Source organism: Anopheles moucheti, chromosome X (genome assembly GCF_943734755.1).
Source record: "Anopheles moucheti chromosome X, idAnoMoucSN_F20_07, whole genome shotgun sequence".
NCBI lineage: Eukaryota > Metazoa > Arthropoda > Insecta > Diptera > Culicidae > Anopheles > Anopheles moucheti.
In genome coordinates, this window is record NC_069142.1 from 5,472,389 (window position 1) to 5,496,875 (window position 24,487).

The 24,487-nt window shown below is 46.3% G+C and overlaps 2 protein-coding genes across 3 annotated transcripts; both read left to right on the forward strand.

Moving 5' to 3' along the window:
* Positions 1–8,640: 8,640 nt before the first annotated feature.
* Positions 8,641–17,029, forward strand: LOC128306424 (branched-chain-amino-acid aminotransferase, cytosolic). 2 transcript variants are annotated; one of them, XM_053043944.1, is made up of 8 exons: positions 8,641–8,747; positions 9,515–9,638; positions 12,873–13,097; positions 13,760–13,969; positions 14,041–14,271; positions 14,355–14,658; positions 14,739–14,893; positions 14,976–17,029. In XM_053043944.1, exons 2-8 carry the CDS (start codon positions 9,621–9,623, stop codon positions 15,162–15,164), a joined length of 1,332 nt encoding a protein of 443 aa, XP_052899904.1. In that variant the 5' UTR covers positions 8,641–8,747; positions 9,515–9,620; the 3' UTR covers positions 15,165–17,029. The 2 variants fall into 2 exon arrangements, with proteins under 2 accessions (XP_052899904.1, XP_052899903.1); XM_053043943.1 differs by lacking the exon at positions 8,641–8,747 and adding an exon at positions 8,889–8,948.
* A 1,836-nt stretch (positions 17,030–18,865) lies between these two features.
* On the forward strand, positions 18,866–22,438 carry LOC128306791 (ethanolamine kinase). Its single transcript, XM_053044403.1, has 4 exons — positions 18,866–19,785; positions 20,754–21,187; positions 21,252–21,704; positions 21,779–22,438. The coding sequence occupies exons 1-4, from the start codon at positions 19,633–19,635 to the stop codon at positions 21,849–21,851; spliced, it is 1,113 nt and encodes a 370-aa protein (XP_052900363.1). The 5' UTR covers positions 18,866–19,632; the 3' UTR covers positions 21,852–22,438.
* The last annotated feature ends 2,049 nt before the right edge of the window (positions 22,439–24,487 follow it).

A 24,487-nucleotide genomic window follows, 5' to 3' on the forward strand; every position in this document is an offset into this window, starting at 1 on the left:
ACTAGAGCTTTGAAAAATGAGCTTTACCACGTGGGAAGGTGACTTGGTGCGACCGTTACATTGCAGTGGACGATCAACAGTGAAATAGGTTGAACTGAAATTTTAACTCGATAACATCGCCATTTTGAATAAAATTGTCAATGGAAAATAGTACCACCACTGCATACAAACAATAAACGCAACCCTTTCAAGGCATATGATTCGAGCTGAAACTATTTTATCCATCAAGATGTGACGAGCGTGTAGCTCGAGTAAAACCCCGGAACAAAAGAAACACCCCGAGCACCCCTCCCCTTTAAAAAAAAAGCGATATCTTTGACCGAATGTGTGGACAAACCTGTGGCTAATTAAATGATAACATTTGCAGAAGGATGAGCATAACCGGAACGGAAACCGGCGCCGGGTTATTGTCGCGTGATGTCTCACAAACGTCACTGCGCGCGTCCTGCTTATCGTTGCGCCAATCTTTTTATCCTTCGTACAGCAGGGGCCGCTTGATGCGCGGTACCGTTTTGCGGTATCTCTGCTATGCTGTTATGTTTGCACCGTCCGGAATGTGGTCTCGGTTTGTCATGCTGGTGTTTTTTTTTTTTTTTGCGTATTCTTTTGGGGCCTGGCCTTGTTAGACGCAATGACTAAGCGCAAAAGGGTCGGAAAAGTTACGGCGACATACGCGCGCAACATATTTTTGTTATTGCACTTGGTTGGTGCGCAGCAGGATAAATTTTGAAATCAAAAAAAAAAACACATGATAATTTTGTGTTTTCTTGCAAGCTCTTCTTGAGGTGGATGTCTAACTTGAAAGAAGTTGTTGCTTCTCCTGTTGCAGATCACTCCTTCAATCTTATTGTTGATCAAATTTTACAAATGATTTCAACAGAATATAAATTATGTTTCGGGTATTCATGTTGCGGCTATGTTCTGGAAGAAGAGTAAGAACGTTCCGGAACGTAGCGGCTTTATTGGGGAGAAATCGCGTGACAACCCTTCGCGTCGTTTGTTTCCCGCCTGTGCTCACGATCGCATCGACCGCAATTACGCTCAATCAGTGTGATCTTCGCGCTCAATGAACAGGCAACAGGCAAGCAGTATGTGTTGGTGTGTGTGTGTGTGTGTGCGGAGGGAGTTTGAGAGGGAAAGGGATGGGACTGCTTCGGGCAGGAATCGGCGCCCTTTTGCACATAATCATATCGAAGATGCCGACCGAAACGAGGTTAGGTGACGGCTCTTCCACGTGCATCGGCATGCCGCCGATCGGCACTTGATTGGCCGTTGAGGTTGATGAGTCGAGCCCTCCAGTTCGCGGGATGCGTGTATGTGTGTACGGCTACAGACACATACGTGAGTAGCAACGAGTTTGAAGAATTGTGCTTCAACAAGCGAGCGGCAAAGAAAAATCAATTTATCAAGCAAGATCAACTTGTTTACGCGATATTTTCATTTTCTTGAGATACTCGTGTGTGTGTGGAGGGTTTATTGTGTGAAACAAGGAGACGGGCTGTACAGAAAAAAAAATCTACCTTTCAGTCAAAGTAGAAGAGAGGGTGAGAAGAAAAGGCAGGCACCGCCAAGATATTGCCGAAGGTCTTCAGCATCCCTCTACCGTCAACCCTGCAGGAGAATGCTATCAAGTGGATGGGAGGAAGGCGACCGTGGGGGAGATTTGGCGCACGAAACAGGTGGAAGCAGGGTGGAACAGCACGAACGCTGATTGGTGGATACGATTTGGGCTCGACCGAAACCGGTTCCGTATCGGTGTCGCACACACGGCACACGGTGATATCGTTGTCTGCGTTGAGTAGTTCGCCTTTACTTTACGTCACAGTAATGCCAGCCTGCGCCACCACGTCCGCCACAACATCAACCCTACAGAAAACCCTTTCCACAACACCACGGACCAGTGGGCGAACCCTGCAAAACTTTGTGGTACGGGCAACACGACACCACCGAAACACCTGTCATTGTTAACCGCCCCCCTCCCGTGGATCCACGTCATCTTCACCGAATTGGATGGCTTCGGTTACAAACCATCCCTTGCGCGTCTATTGGTGCTGCAAACAACTGTCCACATGACGTGCAAACGTTTCGGCCCACCGTGCGCCTCCATCGATACTTCCAAACCCCGTGGCACGGTGTGCGCATATGCGATAACCTTTACTGATTGGCGTGTACCGCCACGTCGCGTTAGCCACCGAAAAGAGCTGTTGTCTGTTCACGACCTCACAAACCGTCGGCAGCATGACGGTGCCAGAAAGCTTTGCTAAATTTGCACAGTTGGGATGATAAAAGTGCCTTCTGCCTTCCACGTGTGAAGGACTCGACCATTGCAAACCACTGAAGTCATGCCGATTGCTAAGATCGAATTGTTTGAACAGCGCACAAAACAAACAAAAAAAGGAGGAAAAATGGCGCACCAGCAAAAGACCTTGAGCGCACCATTTTTGGCAGAGCGGTGAAGAAAGAAATAAAAAAGAAAGAGCAACTGCTGCGCCATATTGCTTTCACGTTCTTATTAACATTCATCTGAATGTTTTATGAGTGCTCGTAAAAAAAACAAACCACAGCACGAGATATTGGGCAAAATGTGGCAGTGTGAATCAGTTAAATTTGCTAGAGAGATAGTGATGGCGGCACCGATACGCCCTCTGCCGGTTGCGAAGCGAAACGTAACCGGATTCGTGGTAGAACCCCAACCAAATGTAGCTGTGCGGGGAATGGAGAGAAGAATGGAAGCTGCATAATGCGGAACCAGGCTGCGTCTGAAGAAGAGAACTTTTTGTTGCTCTTGTTTTTTTTCTCGTGGTGTTGGTGGCATCGTTGTGGTGGGAAGGCAGGATGGTGGAGTGTCAAGTTGGTGGAGCGGAAGTAGGCTGCTTGTATTTTTTTTTTTGGTGTCCGCATACTCTTTCCCACCGTTCTATACCCCCTTTGCGGCACCACGTCGTCATGTATACCTTTCGATTTAAAAAAGTAAGACGCAATTTCGACTGATCCTACCCCTAAATTATATAAGCGGGTGGGGACAGAAAGGGTGAGCCCCCCCGGTGGCGGAGCAGGAAGAAGTGGGAATGCGAATGAAAAAGAGCGATAGAAAATGCGTGTCGTAGGGAAAGGGCGGGTAGGGGAAAGCGAATTTTGGGGTCTGGTCTAACCACACATATACACCGACGGAACTCTACACAATCTCTGGAGGAGTCACTATCGCTAGTTCGTGGCCCGTTAGCGACATTCGTTCCCAACAACAGCGATTCAACACTTGCCTCACGCATTCACACACACCCGCCCTGGTTGATTCTGGTCAGGGCCCATTCTGTACGTACGCTGTGACGTGTGTGTGTTTGTGTGCAATGTGGCAACAGAGACGGGCCCCTTCACCAAACAATTTTTGTGTGGCGAAATAATTTTATTTCGTCTGTGTGTTTTTTTTGCCGCAGTAAACGTGCGCTTCAGGCTTTGTTCTTTTTGTTGTTGTGGTTTTGGAGCGATGTTCGCGACGGCCATGATGGACGACGGCCGCTTTGGTTGCCTTATCGAGGCACCTTGCCAGTGATCCCGCTTTTGGGGTCGCGAAAAAGAAAGTAAATCATCAAACATCAGGCTGGGCGTTGTTGATATGCTTTATTTAGTTGTTGTTGTTGTTGTTGTTGATGTTGCCTCTAAAACTTGCCTGGAATTGCGCTTAATCTCCGCTACTTTCATCATCAACTGGTTTCCAGTGTCAACGACCATGCCTGGTATAGATTTAGAGTGCTCCCAGCGTGATCACTATTTGGAGACTACTTTGTATGGAGAATTCCAATATCCATAGAAATCTATATCAGAATCTGTATCCATCCATCCATCTGTATCCAATATTCATAGAATTCTAATGTCCAGAGGCAGACACTGGAAACGTCAGTCTCAGAATCAGAATTCTTTGAAGAATCCTATTTAGAGAAGCACTATTTGGACGGAGATCACTATTTGAATACCTTTTTCTTCCATATCCATCCATCCATCTATATCCAATATCCAGAGACTTCTAATGTCCAGTTGCAGAACGTCCAGGAATCGTTAGTCTCAGGTTCGGGATTTCTTTAGGTATTCTGTATTCGAGACGCAGATCACTATTTGGATACCTTTTTCTTCCATATCCATCCTTCTACATCCAATATCCATAGAATTCTAATGTCCAATACTAGGATCTCCAGGAATCTTTAGTCTCGGATTCGGGAATTATTTGAAGATGTCTCTTTATAGAATTTTTTGTACAATTAAAATCTGCTGTAAATTCTGATGTGCAATCACCTTAGACACATAATGCTATTACCATTCGTGCATCAGTGCATTCCATGCGAAAAGCTTGTGCATGATAAAGATCTTATTTCCGGAGCACTGTACTTACCGTACCGGTGCCCACGAACTAGAATTCTTGTTGTTGTAGCAACCCCTACCCGGGGGTTCAGAGAGGTGTGATCTTGCTATGGCAATAAGGAAGGAAGCGATACGAAATGTGCTGTTGATATTAATGGCGACCTGTGGTGGGCTATTTTCCCACCGTTGAACCATATTAACGACAGCACAGACAGTTGCAGTTCTGGCAGTGCGGGTAGGCACGCGGGTCAGAAACGTGTGTGCAATCTGATCCGAACCGAATCGATCCGATTCGCCTTCGAGCGGTTGTTTGTTTGTGCATCTGGGCAACCACTGTACCGGATTCAAGGCGAGCAAAGGGTTTGGTTTCTGGACGAGTGAAAGGTTCCGCAGGTTGCATCAGGACGACCTCCGACAGGGGTGTTGGATCATCCTAGAAATAGTCCCAACTGTGCAAAAGAAAAGGAAGCCTGTGTCGCTACCGTTCCGTACGCTTGTTTGTCAGCCAGCCAGTCATCCATGTCTGGTTCGATCGGTGTGAGAGCGTTTCGTGTTGTGTTGCTTTTCAACGAGCACGGTTGTTTGCTCCTGTTGCTTTCCCAACACCCATCGCACCATACCGTGCGTCACTGTGCGCATCTGTGTGCGCTGGACGCGAAGGATGCTGCGCGTCACGGTGTTTTGCGCTAGATGTGCAAAACACGTCTCAACAACTACCGTTCAATGCCATTTACATTAAGCAGGTTATTGTGCGTCCACATTGGTTATTCGGTGTGTGCACCGGAAATGGCAAACATTGCAGTGGATAAGCATAAAACGTCACTCCAAGATCATCTCCACAATTGGAAGAACAGTAACGCTCCTTTCGTCCTTCAAAGCTGCACGTCTCTGCGTGATTTGTTTCGATATACCGATTGAAATGATGCAGTTCTCGTTAGAATTCCCCTAAACATATCAAGCGGACGATTAACAACCGCATGATTAGCTAGATGAAGCCCATTGCAGAGATGGGCTAGAATAAAGCTGACAAACAAAACATCATCCACCCAACGGTAATTACGTCAGCGGACAACAATCGGTTCTGTGCGATACAACCGCGCACGCCTGATGTCGGTGGCGTCGTCAGCAACGCATCGTCAGCACGCGTTTACCACGAACTACTGCGTAACGCTGCAGAGCGTTACTGCGCGCTATTTACACGCTGTTTGTCTCCCAATACGGTTGTTTACGTCGAACTACTCGCGTGCGCGCGCGTGCACCTGCCACCCTGTGCTGTGTGGTTCACTATCGATGACGAAATTATTACCCAATGTTGAGTATTTCGTTGTGACACTTATCACGGGGAATACTTAGTATTGTTTAAGTAAACATATACCAATTTTAAACACTCGAGGAATTCTCGAAAATGGGTTAACCGAAAAAAAAACAAGCGTTACAAAGCGTTACGTTTTCGATTATTTCGTTCAGTATGTGTGGGTCGTGTAGATTGTCTCGTTTAAAGAAGATGATTGTATTTAGAAATAGATTCTTACATAGCACACAACACAACAGCTTGTTCCTATTTCATAACACTCTAGTTCGCTACATATCAATCTTCCGTTTAACACTAGATACCCTTAAATATTAGACTCTTTAAATATTAGAGATCTCAAGCAGACATTGAAGGTTTCTCCGGATCTTAAAATTCTCAAACAGATATTGAAGGCATCTCAAGAATTTAGCAATCTTTTGATATCTGATATCTTTATATATTAATATTCTCAGGCAGACAATGGACGGTATCTCACAAACTTTGATATCGTTTGATACTCGAATGGGATTGTAAATATGATTGCGTACCTGTGCCTCACTTACCCATTTATCGACCAACCGATTTTGTTTACCAAATTTTATATATTGACCGAAAATGTTAACACACGCGGAAAAAAGGTGATGCGCCACACCCTCGAATTTTCATATCAATTTGCACGCCAATGTGAAACGTGAAACGAATTACTAGTGGTCACTTTTAGACACATCTGCGCAGGATGTTTTTTTTTCTGTATATTGAAAGTTATTGAGTAAGAAAAGAGACAAGACAACAAACAGTGACCCGTTGTTAAAGGCGTTAAAAATACACACATGCCATTTAGATTTCCATTGGCATGTCCATTTAGCGAACAATCGCGAACTGACAAACAATAAAACTAACAACCAACAACACGTTACTTTAATGGAGAGCACAGCAGTTATCGAAAAAGGAAAATAAAACAAAATAACCACCCTGCAAAGCTGTCAACTGCTTTGACGATAAAGCATGGCGTGCGGTACTTCGTTATGTGTGAAGCGAAAGGGAAATTTGCAACTCCCCCACCATCGTATATCCTCTGTACATCTTGGCACCTGGTAACGATATGCGAAGGTGGAAGGGATTTATTTTTTTATATGCTACATCGCCACATCATCCAGTGTACGGGCGGGGAAGGGGGAGATCTAATTAGAGGGAGAAGTAGAGTGAATTTGTCCTTCCTGTCGTTTCACGGTACCACTTCTCGCCGTCGTAGCTACATGCGATTTCTGGAAGCTCGATCAACAACTCAATTTATCCCACTTGGCGCAACAATGTTGTGCGCCGTTGTTTACGGGGTCAGGTTCGGTGTTGTTTGTTACCGTCTCCGTTTGGCGGATGGAACAGACGATGACGCAGAGGGCCCGTGTACCCAAATTGCGATACTAGTCTGCGCTACGTGGCGACCTCACCTCAGTGGAATTCCGTAAGTCGCATATCGGAAATATTAGGTCGTCAAAACAGTTGAGTTCTGAATATTTGGAGGATCTTTCAGACGTCAGGATATCGACGGGGATAACTTAGGCCCTCAATCGATGGGATATCAAGAGTCATTTCCAGCTCGTGATCTCTGTTTCCATTTATTCGTACAGCTCCAGTACTCTCTCGCAGTATACAGTACATCACAAGTTCTTCTTGAAGTTACCATGTCTCTAGTAAGACTTCCAACCAAATGTTGATATTCTTCAGCACACAACATCTACTCAACAACCTACAACGGAACCGGAATCGAAAACCATAATGTGCAATATCATGTCCCTGCTGTACAAAAGAAATGATAGATGGGAACTCTTCGGAAACGCGTCATGGCTCCTTCCGAAGTACGTCACCGCGAAATTAGACGTGTGTAGATTGCGATTCGGATTGGTACATGTAAAAAAATACACAAAAAAAACACGCCAATACGTACAATATCTTCTAATTAAACGTCAACAAGAAAAATAATACACACGCGAGCATTGTGGGACGAAAGATCGTCCGACGTTCGGAGCGACCGGTTCCAGTGTGCGACGCGTTATCAGCGCGTTCCACTTCCCGTGTGTGCGTGCACAGAAACCCGCGGGCCTTGTTGGAAGGTTGAGGTTTTTTTTGGTTGATTGTTGCCAAATATGTTTCGCCGAAAATACCTTGACGCGCACGCACACCACGCTTCACTACTACGCACTAGCGTTTCGATTCGCGTTCAGCAATCAAACCGGTCGCGTACGCATTCGGGTCCCGCCGGCACAATCAAGCGATGAAGTGAAACGCATATCATCCATCCCGTTTACGCATCCGATGCGATCATCCCCCTCCGAATGAGCGCGATAATGGGGCTTTGGGACACATGTGGACAATACACGCGTACACATAAATTCGCTGCCAAAAGTTGCAAACCCCAGCAAAATTTCGTACACATTCACTCACGTGTGTGTGTGTGTCTCTCTATCTCTCTCTTTCTGTCTTGTTAACTTTTGTGTATATTTCTTTCATTCTGCTCCGTTTTAAAGTTCGCTTTATCGAGCAACGAGCAGAAGCAGCACAAAAAAATCCTGAACGCGAATCACACCCCTTTCCACGCATCTTACCCCTTTGCGTAGAAACAAAAAAACAACCACACGTCCCACACACCCCTTCCTGTCACCGTGCCATTCCGCGTTCCGCTATCAAAAACCCAATCGATCGTTCGATCGTGCAGAAACACTGCCGGCATCTGTAGCGTAGCTGCGCGCTTCGTAGTAGTGGTAGTGTGTGGTAAATGGTGGTGGCAACGCGCGATGATTACGCGCCTGTTTTGCAGGCATTAGCGAAGGGTTTCGACCGGACCGGTTGCAGTGGTGTCGGGGGCGGAAGGGCAAAGGGGGTGAGCAGCGCGAAATGTGCGCGGAGGAGAGCGCTAAAGGAGATCGCTGCCGGTGGTGCCCGAGAAGCCGGACACTTTTTATTCCCGCGACAAGCGCGAAGGCCCGTCAGTGTCGAATAGCTTCTTCAGGAGTGCACAACAACAAGCTCCCTTCCCTTTTTTTTGTTCCTGCCAAACTCCGACTGAGCGGAAACGGAAACCTGCAGCAAGCAAACCACGCCAACGGTGCGAAAACTAAGCGAAAAGTAAACGCCTTTTTTGTGTTGTGTGTCCTATGCGAGTGTGCGTGGCGCTTATATAGAGAGCATTAAAGCAAGCAAGAAACACACAGTCAACAATCTACTAGAATATTCTTAGTGTAATTCTAATATCTAAACGCTACAAAGTCAGAGACGACCCAGAAGCAAGCTTTTGCACAACAGAAAGGTACGCAGATCCTGCAGAGCGAATGGGAGATAGCATAGAAGGATACAATTAACCCGATCAACAATCATTTCGTGTGTCCGTACTACTGACACATCCAGGTTACCCATTCTTTTAGAAAGATCCATCCATAACAGCGCTGTGTGTGTGTGTTATTATACTTATATCTGGTTGGTTAGTGTTGTAGTAACTGTCAACATTGAGTAACTGTCAAATTAAGTAGCCTTTCTACCAAAACTTTCGTTCCGTTTCCTCACCAGCAGTACTAGATTTGCTGCTACTATTCTTCTTTGTCCGCTGCTTAACCAAGCCTAAGGTAGCCTGAAAGGGAAAGTGAGCTCCATGTGTACTAGCAGTTTAGATCTCCAGCAAAATAGAGGCTAGAATTCCGGGTGACAGTAGTGTACATTTGTTATTTGTGAACTTCGTGCATGTTTGGTGTGTCTAGTGCAGTGTGTCCACTGTGTTGGTTGTGTCGGTTTAGCGTGCCTTTGTTATAAAATATTTGATTGTGTATGTGTTTTGTTTTTATTGAACTTCATCTCATCATCATCTCAACCCCGTTCCAGCTTTCGTTTAAGGTCGGAAATAAACAAGGCATTCCCGCTGCCGGCAAAGAGTAGTGCGCTTCCTCATCCTCAACAGTGCGTCTGATATAACAACCACAGTATCAAGATGGTCCTGCGAAGCAAGGTGAGCACTTGAGTTTCGGAGATCGTGACACAGATATTTTCGTACAGTTTCCACAACTGCAACAATCATCCAAAGTGTACATGTGTGTGGTGTATTTTATGCGTGGAGATAAGTATGTGTGCAACGAATTTGGTTTATTAAACCAATAAAGTAAGAATTCCGTTCCCTCCACGAGTTTACAACAAGATAAACGCGTCAATTCATTGCGCCAGAAAGTTCTTGTCTGTCTGTTTGGACAACTTGGTTTTGTTGTTGTTGGTCCAGACCATTGTGTTCGAGAACTATATCGAAGATTCTGGCTCTGTTCCAAAAATGTATAGAGAGCAGACATACGTCACACCACACTGCTGCTCGTGTTTGCTTATCACAACGGAGGCTCGACTTCCTCTTGGACAGGTTTTTACTGTTGCGTGTTGTGGTGAAGCAGCAGTTGGAGCACTGTTTGCTCGCTTCCGTGTCGGGAGCTGTGAGGTATCGCGAAACATTGGAGCCTGGTTGCCTTGCTGAGTACAATGCCAGTAAAGGACCGAGCCAGGGAACACAATGTTGACGATCCTGCTGCCCTGGAAACCGGATTATTTCCTTTCGCTCTCTCCTTTTACATGCCGGACGCGGAAAACAAGCCGGTAGTCCTTCGAACGGTTGAAGGACGCTGCATCGTGCTGAATGGTTGCAGTTCGTACGTCAGTAATCCAGTATGCACTACGTCAACTGCGTGACACATAGTGGTGTGCACCTCCAGGGACCAGGAAGAGTTCATCGTACGTCGTGAAGGCCACATCGATGTAAATCAGTTAGATTGAGCTAATGGAGACACACTCGTAACAGTGGTCACCAGTGCGCCACGCGTATGATGCATAGATCTACAGCGTGTGGTGCATCGATACCAGCGGATGGCAATATGCTGTAACTGAACGAAACATGCCAAGGGCGAAATGATAGCGAAATTGGCAAATTGATCTATTTGTAACTAGCCTCAGCAGTGCATGGTTTTGGCCTCTATCTGATGCCACACCGCAGCATTGCGCTGTCGTATCGGTGAAGACCTTCACATTTTTAATTGCTGACTCCGGGTTCTTGGTCCAGTTCCCGCTAGTCGCTTGACCTCCAGACACGTCCACCGCACGTTCATTCAGCCAAACCGGTAGAGTAGTACTGCTTTTTTGCCAACTACTCCGTACACCATGGTCACCACACCTACACAAGCTTCAGGGGAACTGCACTTAGCACTTCACTACTTTGCCACATCCTATCTGCTCGTTCTTCACCAACCCCCCCTCTCTTACTGGACGGTGGGGAAGGTAATATAATTTGCGATCATTCGCTCACTCGACTCCACTTGCCGGGCGAGTTAGGCTGGCGTGTCAGGTGGTGGTGTTGCTCCGATATACTATTATCGTCGCTACTGCCGCTTTTGCTGCTGTTGATCCAAAACCCCTTTCTGGTTGACCTTAATTAGAGTGCATGGTAACACGCGTGCGGGTGCATGAACCTGTTAGCTTCGTCGCCGTACACGGAATGGGGGCGTACCGCCTGTCAACAATCAAACATCTCACACTGGTCACCATCAGATCAACTCTGGAGGCCTGTCCCGAAGGTGCCTGTTCCGGCTACGAAGACGCATCAATCAAAGCGGAAGAACCGATCTATCCCACTTCTGCTGCTGAAGTCAGAATTCAGGTCAGCGTTCTCGCAATTGAGGCCATCTTGAATTCTACGATAGCTATGCGACGGTGGCTTTGGTTCATCCAGGTTCACGTCTAGATGGGTTCTTTGTTACGAACTCGTCCAGTCCGGCACCTTATCTTCATGGTAGACTAGTGTCCTTGTCCACAGCAGCAGTATAAGCCGCCAACCTACCAATACCTCCAGAATATTGGAAGACTTCCAGAATATTGGGCTATATTGGGAGTTCTCCCCGATATTAGATATATTGGTAGACTTCCTAAAGGCATTAGGCTATATTAGTAGATCTCCAAAATATTAGATTTATTGAAAGATCCTCGAGAATATTGGCCTTTTTTGCTGCAATGAAGTTTGCATATGTGAACGGATTAAATGGGTTCGGCCCATCACGACGTCACACAACAACAACACGTCATGTGGGCGCAACAACAAAATAGCTCAGTAAGCAAAAAAAAAACGCATAACAGAGATCCTGAACCACTCCGAGGTGTAAGTGCGGTCCTGCCCTTATCATGGTGATGCCCGCGACCACGCGCGTGACGTCGGCATCTTTCAATCAATTTGCGATTGCGATTTCATCATGCTCCATTATCACGCGAATCCCATGGCAACCGGGACCAACTTTTCAATCCTGTGGCGAATTCACCGCAAGCATCCTGCGCGTTGCGTTCCCTCACCAGCCAGCGTTAGGAAGTAAAGGTCTCCGGACGCATGGAACCACATCGTTGGGGCGATTTCTGTTTTAACGATCGGAATTGTATGTACAACAAATGATTATAGCGCATCGGCAAGGTAAACACCGTTTCGTGCATCCGTGGCAAAATAATAATGATTGATAAGCGCACTCGCGTACAGCGCGATGTTGCTGCCTTATCTTCCTGCCTGATATGGGGTGGATGGGGTGCCGATGTTGCCTTTATATGTTATTTTTTTGTTACGTCGTTTGCTTGTTTTTCGCTGTGCAATTAATCAACATGCGAGTGTGTATGTACATTGGTGTAAAGGAAGAAACGTCGATACAAAGGAAACCTGCGGATCGGGCACTGTTTGTACAAGTGAAGTTGTCTGGGCTATATACGTCGAAATTTGGGACGTATTTGTCCAAAATTTGTCGTAGTTAATACCCACACAATAAAGCTAAAAAATATTTAGATCTTTAGAGTGTTGGAAGGGAGGTGTATGAAGTTGGCCGGAAAATAGGCTTACCACCAAACATGTTCAGCATTTTCTACTCTGGAAAAACCGTCCAATCAGGCGATGATAAGCGTCTTAAATTTGGTCAAAGTGAGGCGAACGTATCAAACACTCCTTTGCAAACGAATAGATAACGCGTAGCACACTAACGAGTACAAACGTGAGTTGCTATTTTTTGTGAGTTGTCACCCTGTTTTTTATGCTTCCTCTCCCTAATCTTGAAAAGTTTGCGCCAAACAATCGCACACATACTGCTTTACAGCAATGCGGATGACCGGCCGGCAGGCAGTTAATTTTGGTCCACGTGTAGAGTTTCTGCTAAACCTGTACTCTTCTGTCCTTCTGTCCTTGCAGAACCTGGTCCGTTACGTGTTCCAGAACCAGCACAAGCTGATCCAGCAGCTGCTCGTACAGGGTGGTCCGGTGCGGGCGTGCAGCGGTCATGGCGGTACGCAGCAGCAGGCCCAGCTGCGTGTGGAGGAAGATGACAACTTCCCGAAGATTGCCGAGGTGCCGCCGCTAGCGGCACCGTTCCCGATGACGATCGAGCATGCGGACAACGTGGGAGAACAGTTCAAGGTACGGTACGCCGCGGGTGATGATGCACCGCGAACAGGCTGTTGCATCAGCAGCAGGGTTGGTGCTGTTGGGTGCTGCACACGCCACGTCCAGGATTGATTGCGTCGCAGAAACGACCCGGGACAATCCCCTATGGTCGTTTCCCACAGAGCAGGCCACCCGAAAGGGGTCAATGAAATTCCGTCACTCGATGCGCATTGGCGTTCCGACGACGGTGGCGAATGCAAATCGCTAAGCGGGACTGTTGTACGAACCGCACCCTGAACTTGACCCTTCCGGGGCTTTGTGTGGTGACGATTAGCGTGGACGGATTGAATGTCTCCGTGGGGTTTTTCAGAGTGATTTGCAAACATTGCGAAACTAGGCGAACACGTTGCATTTGCATACGGTCTAGTAGAGTCGTAGAGTATTCTTTGTTTGTGGAGATACCTCAGGATATTCCGCAGGATTCGACCCGTTGGAGAGTTTTCTAACTTAAATCGTAGAATATTCATTGTTTGTGGAGATACCTCAGGATATTCCGCAGAATTCGACCCGTTGGAGAGTTTTCTAACTTAAATCGTAGAATATTCTTTGTTTGTGGAGATACCTCAGGATATTCCGCAGAATTCGACCCGTTGGAGAGTTTTCTAACTTAAAGATCACCCATCGTTTCGTTGCAGTATTCCGATCTCAGTGTACGTCTGGCGGCACCGCACCAGCTTAACCCGAAGCCGGACGTTGACGATCTGGCATTCGGGAAGTACTTCACCGACCACATGCTCAAGGTGCCGTACCATCGTCGACTGGGAGGTTGGCAAAAGCCAGAAATTACGCCCATGGAAAACCTCAACCTACACCCAGCGGCTAAAGTGTTCCACTACGCCATTGAGGTAAGACTGGCTAGCCACCGCATTCGTAGATCTTCGATCATTGATCGTCCCTGTGTGTTTTTTTTTTGCAGTTGTTCGAAGGCATGAAAGCGTACCGTGGCTTTGATGGGAAGATTCGTCTGTTCCGGCCGGAGATGAATATGGCGCGCATGAACGCAACCGCCTACCGGTCCGGGCTGCCCACGTTCGAGGGTGAGGATCTGATCAAAGCAATGGCCCGGTTGGTGATGATCGATTCGGAGTGGGTACCGCATACCGAATCTGCCAGCCTTTACATCCGCCCAACTCTGATCGGCATTGAGGTATGTGTCCATTTTGTCTATCTCTAATCTGGAAACTGGAATGATCCTGAGCTTATCCATATCTTCCCAATCGCTTCCCACAGCCAACGCTAGGCGTTGCATCGTCCGATTCGGCCCTACTGTACACCATCCTGTCGCCTGTCGGGCCTTACTTTAAGCCGGGCGCGAAGGGGCTAAAGCTGTACGCCGAACCGAAGTACACACGCGCCTGGCCCGGTGGTGTCGGTGACCGCAAGGTTGGCTCCAACTACGGACCTACGATCCACGTACAGCAGGAGGCACTGCGTAACGGGTGCCATCAGGTTCTGTGGCTGTACGGTGATGACCATCAGCTGACGGAAGTTGGCGTCATGAACATCTTCATGCTGTACATGAAGGAGAATGGAGGTATGTTTCGGTCTCGTTACGCGCCATTGTCTTGATGGGCAAAATAATATTCACAACCCGGTTTTGTTTTGTACCAACAGAGCGTGAACTGGTAACACCACCACTAAACGGACTCATCCTGCCCGGTATTACGCGCGACTCCATCATCCGCCTATGCCACCACTGGGGTGAATTTTCGGTCCGCGAGGAAAAGTTCACCATGCCCGAAATCAAGAAGCTCTCCAAGGAGGGACGAGTAAGTGTTCTTTCTGTTTGCTTACCATTAGGCGAAATCGTTTGCTACAACTCTTGCTCTCTGTTGTCTTATCCACCATTAGCTGCTGGAACTGTTTGGCGCTGGTACGGCAGCCGTTATCAGCCCGATCGAGCAAATCTCCTACATGGGCGAGGACATCTTTGTGCCAACGGAAAGCCACGACAATCCGGTGTACCGGCGGCTGTACAACACCCTAACTGATATCCAGTACGGCAAGCTGGAACATCCATGGGCCTATGTTATAGACTGAGGTACCTCTGCTGGTCTTTAACCCTAGGGGAGAGAGGGGGCACGTTCGTCTGTAGCGAAACTAGCACAAGGCAGTAGTATAGCAGCAATGGGGCAGTGCCCAAACCTAATTCCAAACCCCGTCCTTCCTATTTTCTCCAACAGTAATCTTCTTCGTTTATGCTCAAAGCTCGAAACATTCCAACTCGCTGCTACACTACACTAAACTACATCCTCTCTGTACATAACTGTGTCTTGTTGTAGATTTACTGCTTAAGCCTCTCTCGTACGTATATACGCACACATAGCCCACCATCTCTGACCCCAACATAATAAGACTCCAATCCTGATATTGAGATTTTCCTCAATATAGTGCCTTTCCAATGGTCCATTACGCCCGGGTTTTTCAATGATCCAATTCTAACAGTTTGTCCCAGCTCCAACAAAATCAGGTTCAACCTGCAGCTGATGATAGTCAGGCACTGTCTCCGTTTGTTAGATTCGATGTCTGCAAAATTACTTGTGATAGCGACGTGTGTGTAAAAAGAGATAGAGAGAGAGAGAGTGAGAGATAATGTGGGAGACAGTGGGAGGGAAAGCGCCTCAAGATTGATACGATATGCGATAGTCTAGGATAGAAGTAGATAGAAATAGGAGTATAAGTACGCCATTAGTAAGCGCCAAGGTGTATACAACACAGGTGTACCACCAAACTCTCCATGGGCGCTCCCGTGAAGGTGGCTTGACAATGGTCTGCCAGCAGTTCCGTTGCACTACGTTGGTTGTTTGATTTTCTCTACATCCTATTGTTTGTTCTGAGCGTCAAACAATTGTTTGTGGGCCAAAACTAACGCTAGTGTACCATGGTGAACGACTGCATCATTTTATTGCCCTACGGAAAGCTTCACCCCTCCGCCCCCTTCCAAAAAAAAACATGGAGATGTTGCTGGAAACGTGCATTTATTAGGACTGTAAGGTAGGGTTTTCTATTCCTTGTATTTATATCAGTAGCTGTGTGCAAACTTTCCTCACATACACATTCAAATAGCTACAAACTTAGTGGAAGTTTCTCAATGCAGAGCAGCAAACTGAATTCGTTCGGTGGCTCAACCCCTAAAGCACATACCAACAGTACGTACGATCTGCAAACACGTGAAGTGTCACGCAATGTCAGAACCAGCTTACTGTTGGTGTGTACTACTTTTTCGTCTATGCGTCTCGCCTGTACATCATCCTCATCTTTACGGGGTGTTTGGAGCGATTTCTACGATCGTACCCCAAAACAAGACTCACCCCGCAATACATTGCTCCCGCCATAGCGGCAGGGAACAGATGGTTTTTCTCTTGTGATAGGGCCTTTCTTAGGTATTTTTTGTTTTAATTTTAGGATTTTTGTTTCGTCTTAGTTATTTTCCTCTACGTCGCTAGCCGTAGAAAATAAAACAGATTTTATTTTTCTTGTTTAGAAAAGAAATTTGTCGTACAAAGGAAGAAGAAAAGTGCATTTCCCCGAATAGTTGGCTCTTTTTTGTAAATATAGCTAAGAAAAGGGTTACTAGCTTGCTGGTTTTGACGGACGAAGCATGTTTGCCTTCCGTGTGAATCATCTGAACAGGGTGAACCGGATACGGATATGCTTCTCCAAGTGGCAATAGTGCGTTCTACCCCACAATTCACGTGCCCTGAACCGTCCACCGGATGTTTTATGGGCAAGCTGTAGTTGTTATGGGGAGAAGGCGGCTAAGAGCCGATGTCACCGCAAGCATAAGAATTATTCCATAGGAGTAGCGTCTAGTGTCTTACATCGCAAAGTGTCATTAGCCACTGAATGTAGCGTTTTTTAAAAAGTAAACAGGAAAACAAATAAATAAATTGGTTGTGTTATAATACCGCTAAATTTGATGTACCGCTTGTTAATATTGATAGAAAAGTGCTCTTTTTCATGTCCGAACATTTGTAAGGTTCTACGGGGTAAGATGGTTCGCGTCTTGGATTTACCGATAGATGGCGTTACTGTAGATCACGCTGTTTTACGAGTTTCTGCCAGTAAAATGTGATTTTCTTTTCAATGCGTTATGTTAGGATCACATCCGCAAACTAGCAATAATAGATTCCTTATATTTCATAAGCCTTGCCCAAACTTAACCCTGCTCTTCTCAAAAGCACACCTCGCAGTACGCTCCATTCCAGTAATTAGATGAGTAAGGTACGTTGAACGATTGCAGCATCCACTATCCTTTCCCTAATTGAAATGTACTTGACGTACACGCGCCATCATGTTAAATCATACCTCGTGTTCATCATACCTCTATCTTGGGTATGGGCCTGGGTGTATCAAGATCGAACGATTACCGCCCCTGACAACAGCACTGTTTTGCTTTTTCATCCCCACTGAATGACTTGACCGGAGATGTAGAGTAAATTACCGTTAATAGCCACTATCAGACCACTTATCAGCCGTGCCCTCGCGCTCCAATTCTGTACACGTTGATAGCTTTGCCCCACAGCGCCGTATGAACCACTGGGTCTCGAAATTTGAATAACAATTTGTTTGAAAATGATGCGCTCACAATGGGCACGGTGTTGATAACATAACACGAACAAGCGTCCCACCTGTCAAGACAATCTCTAGCCATTGTTTGGAGGAAAATTTCCTGCTTGATGTTACGATGTCTGTCGTCGAACTTGGTAATGTGTTTGATGGATGTGAAGAACCTGAAAGGTTCGGGATTAGTGCGTTATGTCTCAAAATACGTTTGGTGTGTTTAGCGATATCTACCAATGCCTGTCATGACGGTCATGAAAAGCATTCTTTCACGATGATCAATTCCTAGACCTCTACGTTATTACGTCGAACTTCTAAGCGAGTTCGAAACTAAACACCTCTCGTTAGATGTAGTTGGTTAACACTTCAATTAAATCATACCCTAAACATAGAAAGAAAGCATTATGAAATAATTCAAAATCAACAAATACGTCTCTGTTCGTACCGGACTAGCCGCCTTTTTGCGTTCGTGTACTGGGAGCCTAATCGTGCAATTGTGACACATTATCAATCCCGCAGCAAATGGACTCGCTGCTTCTGTTGCATTCGAAATGCTTGATTTATGAGGCGTAAAAGGAAAAAATACGAACAGCTGACCGTTTTACTTGACCAACCACTAGCATTCGTACAGTCCAGGGAGAGAACCGGTTAAATAAAGTTAGGTTTAAAAGGGTTTCCCATAAGAATAATTAATCTTCAATATTAGCCATTTATTTTTTTTAAACTTTTTAATCAACACATCAAGTTGGAGTGTAAAGTTTGTACAAGGGGTAGCTTTATCGCACGGACCAATAATTGGAGACAATCTTTTCAATAACCTAAATTGCCCTAATATGACGTTCGCTTCTCGCAGAGGGAAGGGATTCACTGCAACAATAACCGCACAGAGAGAAAGAGAGCGAGACGATGATACACGAGAGAATACGACCGACCGCATCTCCAGTGGCTCTCAAATCGCATCGTTTCTCTCTGTTTCTAAATACAGCCCTAACCCTAGCCAGTGATCGAATTCGAAACGGTATGATATGATGGCCAGCAGCAGCAGCAGAGCCATATCAACATTACACGCACGCACTCACCATTCGGCGTGTTTGTGTGTGTGTGTGTGTGCGTGCTAAAAAGTAAGGCTATCGGTTCGGTTGGCACAAACCAATGGAAGCGGGGACCAGGCCTTCGAGTGTGCGACTGGCATGTTTGGTTGCGGCACTGTGATGTGCCGTGCTTAGTCTACGTGCTGCCCTACACCGTGATTGCCGCATCACGCGCGCAATCCGCTCGTATTTAAAGCGCTGTGTGCGAAAACTCCACTGCGTTGTGTGGACAACACGGCAGAAACAATAAAAAAAAAAACGAACCAGCCAAACATACGCCACTCGCACAACTTGTCGCTGAGCTGCTCTGCGTCGACGAAACATATTTTACATAGGTTTACAACCCAGGTTTGGGGCCGGTACTGCTAACTGTCAAACGTGTGTTGTTTTTATTTGTGTGTATAGTCAGCCAAAAGGACCAAAGTAGGGATCAAACGATAACACCAGCGCAACAATCAACTTAGCCAAGCTCTGCAATCCACTGGAAACAGTTCAATCTTTGGTACTCACACACGCTGTCACTTGGCGTGTGCCGCTCGTCCGGAAGGAACTTTCGAAACGGCCCGGTCCTGTTCCCGGATGCGTGCCAAAATAACGCAGGAAACTCCCAGCACGGTATTGTTCATCGATTGTGAAGGATCGTGGTCGTGTTCGAAAACTGAGCAGGCGCAGTGTTCCCTGGCCTGCAACCGAAGAGAGCAGAGAGTGTACACTGTCCCCGTGCTGGAGAGCTAGTGTAAATTGCACAACGGAGAGATTGTGTGTGGGAAAATTAGTGTGCGTGTGTGTGTAAGTGAGAAAGAGAGCGAGAGAGAGAGAGAGAAAGAGAGAAAGGGATAAGCCAGCTCTGGAAAATGTTAGGGCGAACGAGTGACTGCACCAACGGAAGCCGCACGGACGTCCAACAGCTGTCACTGGTCGTCCGGGAGCAGTCGGTCATCGAAGGAGCCACCGAGATACTGAAGGTTATCAGACCGGACTGGTGTCGCGACAGCGTGCGCTTTAAGGTCAGTGGAGAGTATGCAGGGTACCACAGCGCCCCCCTTAATGCTGCCCTCCTCCTCATCCGTCTGTTTACGATCTGTGCTCGATTGAAGGTTTATTAGACCTTGCTCTAATCCCCCACTCCGATGCAGAACCACCATGTCTAACATCTGCTTTCGAAAGCATCTCCGATGGTTCGAGATGTTGCTAAATATTGCTATTCAACCGTCTCAACAAACACCATTTCCACACGTTATCGATTATATGTGAATTAGGCTTGCAAACAACGAAGAAAGACACATCAGTCACTGACTCTTTTATAACTCGTTTTTTTTCCAAAGAACATTCGTCCCCTGCAACAGACATGGCTTGGAACTTGGTCTGACACAGTGTACACCTTGCGCCCGTTACGCTTCAATGCAGCAACGGAATGCATGTACACCATTACGCTCAGCTTCGGCATCATTAGAAGCCTTATTATTACCTCATCTAACGTCTAGCAGACTAATGAGTCATTATGCTAGCATTAGCTTATCAGCGGAGCTGGACGTGTTTGGCTGGTCCCCACACGGCACGTTTACCTGTATGTACCCTGTACGGCGACCGTGTGCCCGCTTATCACCAGTGTACAAGTATGTTTAAACCACCTTAACGCAGATACCGGCAAAGAATTCGAGCTCTGGCACATTGATGCTGCTGGTGATAGCTCGGAACAGCTCACATCTATCACTCCGCAGCTGACCCGTCCGATAATGACAATAATGGTGATAATGAACCTTAATATGCTCAAGTAGAACCAACTCCTCCTGATAAGCCTGTGCAGTATCTCTGCGCTACGTTTGATTTCCTCCAGAGGGAGCGAATTGAATAGTACATCCAATAAAAAACTGGGGCGATTTAGTCATTATGTAATTTCTTCTTCTGTACTCCTTCATCCCGTCTGTCTGAATCTGAGTTCTCGCCACTAACTGAGTTTTTTTTCCTTTTGTAGCTCTTTACCGATGGTATCACCAACAAGTTGGTCGGATGTTTTAAGCAAGCGAAGGAAAGCGATGATGGCAACGGTACACCCGAACCAGAGGATGTCGTGCTGATCCGGGTGTATGGTAACAAGACGGATCTGCTTATCGACCGCTCGAAGGAGAAGGAAAACATTCAGCTGTTGCATCGCTACGGTTACGCACCTGCCCTGTACGCCACCTTTGCCAACGGTCTCGCATACGAGTATGTACCGGGTGTGACGCTAACACCAGACACTTGTCAGGCCGATGCCGTTTGGCCACTCGTGGCCCGCCGGATGGCCCAAATGCACAAGGTACAACCGGATGACCCATCCGCCGCCAACGTTCCCGCACTCTCGTCCAAGACCGACCAGTTCCTACGGCTCGTCCCAAAGTGCTTCACTGACCCGCTCAAAGACGAACGGTAAGGCGCGTTGAGTGACTTCCCGAACTCTGTATATTTTTTAACAAGAGCACATTCTTTCTAGCGTGTGGAAGGTGTTTCCCAGTGTTTCGGAACTGTGCGTTGAGTTTAATGCGCTGTACGCACGATTACTCGAAACGGACAGCCCGGTCGTCTTCTGCCATAACGATCTTCTGCTTGGGAACGTGATCTACGACGAGGCGCGTTCGCGCGTCACCTTCATCGACTACGAGTATGCGGCTCCGAACCATCAAGCGTTTGACATTGGTAATCACTTTACCGAGTTCGCCGGCATCGATGATATCGACTATGGGCGTTATCCAACACAAGACTTTCAGCGGAGTTGGTTGCGAGTCTACCTCCAGGAGTATCTCGGTGAATCGATCCCGGTAACAGACAGCGCGGTACAGCGGCTGTACGTGCAAGTCAACCAGTACGCACTCGCATCACACTTCTTTTGGGCAATATGGGCCCTCATACAGGCGGAACACTCAACCATCGACTTCGATTTCATACAGTAAGTTCCCACCCTGCAACCCGGCCATTCCGTACCCGTTTGTACTACCAGCTGCCCTACTGCTTACTTCACAGGTTCGGTACTACACGCTTTCTTGAGTATCGTCGACGAAAAGAGGAGTTCTTAGCGCTTCGCTGCAACAACTAAACCGAACCGTTCGTCGTGGACCCTGGATGATCTTGTGGATATTACTGCACAGATACCGAACATAACAGAGACAGCAGGCTGTTTTTAGATAAGTTCGCGTCATCCCGTCATGTTCTACATGGATACCATTATTCCCTTCCCCGAGGAGCCTCACCACCTACCAGGAGTTTTCACCATTCCCAAATCTCTTCGACCCTGCAATGGCGTGTTGCTTTTATCACCTTGAAATTTTTTGTTTTTTTAAATTATCCATGTAACTGCTATCGTTAAATTCTCGTTCACATACTCGATTTCTAGTGGAAATGTAACAGTGAGTAGGCTAATGGAAAACTAATCTTATGGTGCTACTGATGGTGCGAAAGATTCATTGCATAATGCGCCATTAAGCGCAGGATCATACTGCTGGCTGTTTTCATTCCAAGCTGTTGGTGTGCCGTTTTGTGCAGTACGGGAAGTCCAAAATTGTAACAAAAGGAGGCAAAAAAACACACATTGTAAATCCTACCGACCTGGATAGGTGTGTCATAAGGATCTTGTTCTTTGTTTTTACTACGTGCATAAGAAGCAATAAATAAGATAATTAAAGCACACGGAGATGGTGACATTGTTCAGTTGTAATTCCATTCAATTAAAGCATCCAATAGTCAGGTGTAAACGAATCCCTCTGGAGCCTTATATGAAGCCTTGTGAAGGGCATAATACCCAGAAAGACGTTACATTCTTGTGCACATGCTCGGATCTTACGTTATACCAGTTTGTGATTATGGCATTGTGGTTGCGGTACGCATTTTTCTTGTAAGAAAATCTCTAAAGAAGTTTCTTCCTCTAACACACGTAATCAGTTTCCCACATCCTTTTAAAACCCCATTTAAACTAAAATCTAATGTGAAAATTAGTTTCAAAAATGCCCAAATAAACACATACATCTTTATGTGCGAATATACACGCACAAACACATCACTCCCCTATACCGGCCCTGCCTGTTTCCAGCTCCATCCGGCACTAGCCTGCAAGGACCTTCGCTCACAATTTTGTTCGTCCAAAAGTGTGCCGGCGGAACCGAACGCCCGAACGTGTGACGGGCTTGGCTGCGTACAGACGAAAAACGTACGCAACCGTTGGGGAAATATCGTCGCACGACGGGGAAAACTCGGTCGGCTCCATCTTGGTCAAACGTTCGGCTTATACAGGACGTGCTATAGGAAGCAGTGGTCGCATATACGTTTTTGTGAAGGTATATTTTATAAAACCGACACTTGATCTGTCAAACGGATGTGGCAACGGTATTTAAAAGCGTATAACGCTCATACGTCAATAGGCGTAAGAGGTGTTAAACGCCTGTATGTATGCTAATATTACTATTTTTATGATTCTTTCATCATTTTGTGTAGTAGTAATAATTATTAGAAAACAATTAGAACGCTATCTAGTGTCGGAATATGCCATCGACTTTAAAGGACGCATAGCCACATCATTGATGATTGACAAACACACATTACATAATTTCGGGCACTAAAAGCACTGTTCGCTTTGTAAAACTGCATTAAACCACCATATTTTATTAAACTCCATAGCTCTTTTAAACGTTACATGACAGAATTCACGAATGAATGATAATTTTAGGAGTTCCAATCCGAAACCGAAATTTAGTCACATTTTGGAAGGAGATTTTGATGTGGAACAACACCACTCTCCATGTGAACAGGTGCTCTAGTGCTTCGGGCATTAAGACCACTCTGCCGGTCGAGGTAGGTATTTTAATTGAGACAAATTCTTTCCAGTACATTAACATCAACTGCAATGAACTCAGATTTCTTTCCATTTCTTATTCTTAAGCACAGAATGCAATGGAACTATCGTAGAACTCCAGAACGCAGCCGTCAAATTTTGAAATGACAGTTGACGAAAGTTTAAATAAAGCGTTATCAAGCTGGTAGTAACATCTAGTCAAGTAGCGTTTTTAACAAAACGTGTCCTTTTCACAGTTGTATTTCGGTGTTAATTAATATTTTCTTAACTCGATAGCTATTACGAACCGTAAAACCATAGAATCGGACGAATTTTGTGCAGCTACTTAAAACTTTCTCACTTTAAAGTGTCTTTTCTCCAATGATACAATTGCATCGATCGATATTTTTTGCCGAAGATAAAAGCTTTATCGGTTTGTGACACTTGTGAAACAATATGTGAGAATTTGCCTGTTTTAAACAACCTAATGACACCCTCCCATCTTCACGCACACACACCCAAGTACATTCACATTCCTAATTCTTTCCGAGCCATCATCATCCAAGAAAGCCACCATCATCGATTGATAAATGGTGTTGAATACAACAGCGCAAAAAAGAACCCCCCATCCAGGGGCGCATGCGCGAACCCACCGTACCCCCCCCCCTCCCCCACCCTTCTCCCCCGCAAGACACGAAAAACGATGAACGGCGAAAAGGATATACTGTTACTGCTTCTGCATCGAACGGGACGGCCCTTGGGCTCTTGGTTCCAGGGTTTGATGCTGTTTTTCATTCCAAACCAATTTCGCCTTCCCGACGGTACGGTTCGGCAGTCCGGTGTCCGGTGTCCGACTCAGTGCCCAAAGTGTACCCCTCATAAGATACAACACAACAAACAACAACAAC

Coding starts and splice junctions, on each gene's coding strand:
- LOC128306424 (XM_053043944.1), top strand. Junction 14,272..14,354: donor CAACTCTGATCGGCATTGAG/GTATGTGTCCAT, acceptor CGCTTCCCACAG/CCAACGCTAGGCGTTGCATC. Junction 14,894..14,975: donor AGCTCTCCAAGGAGGGACGA/GTAAGTGTTCTT, acceptor ATCCACCATTAG/CTGCTGGAACTGTTTGGCGC.
- LOC128306791 (XM_053044403.1), top strand. CDS start 19,633: ATGTTAGGGCGAACGAGTGACTGCACCAACGGAAGCCGCACGGACGTC. Junction 19,786..20,753: donor GCGACAGCGTGCGCTTTAAG/GTCAGTGGAGAG, acceptor TTCCTTTTGTAG/CTCTTTACCGATGGTATCAC. Junction 21,188..21,251: donor GACCCGCTCAAAGACGAACG/GTAAGGCGCGTT, acceptor CATTCTTTCTAG/CGTGTGGAAGGTGTTTCCCA.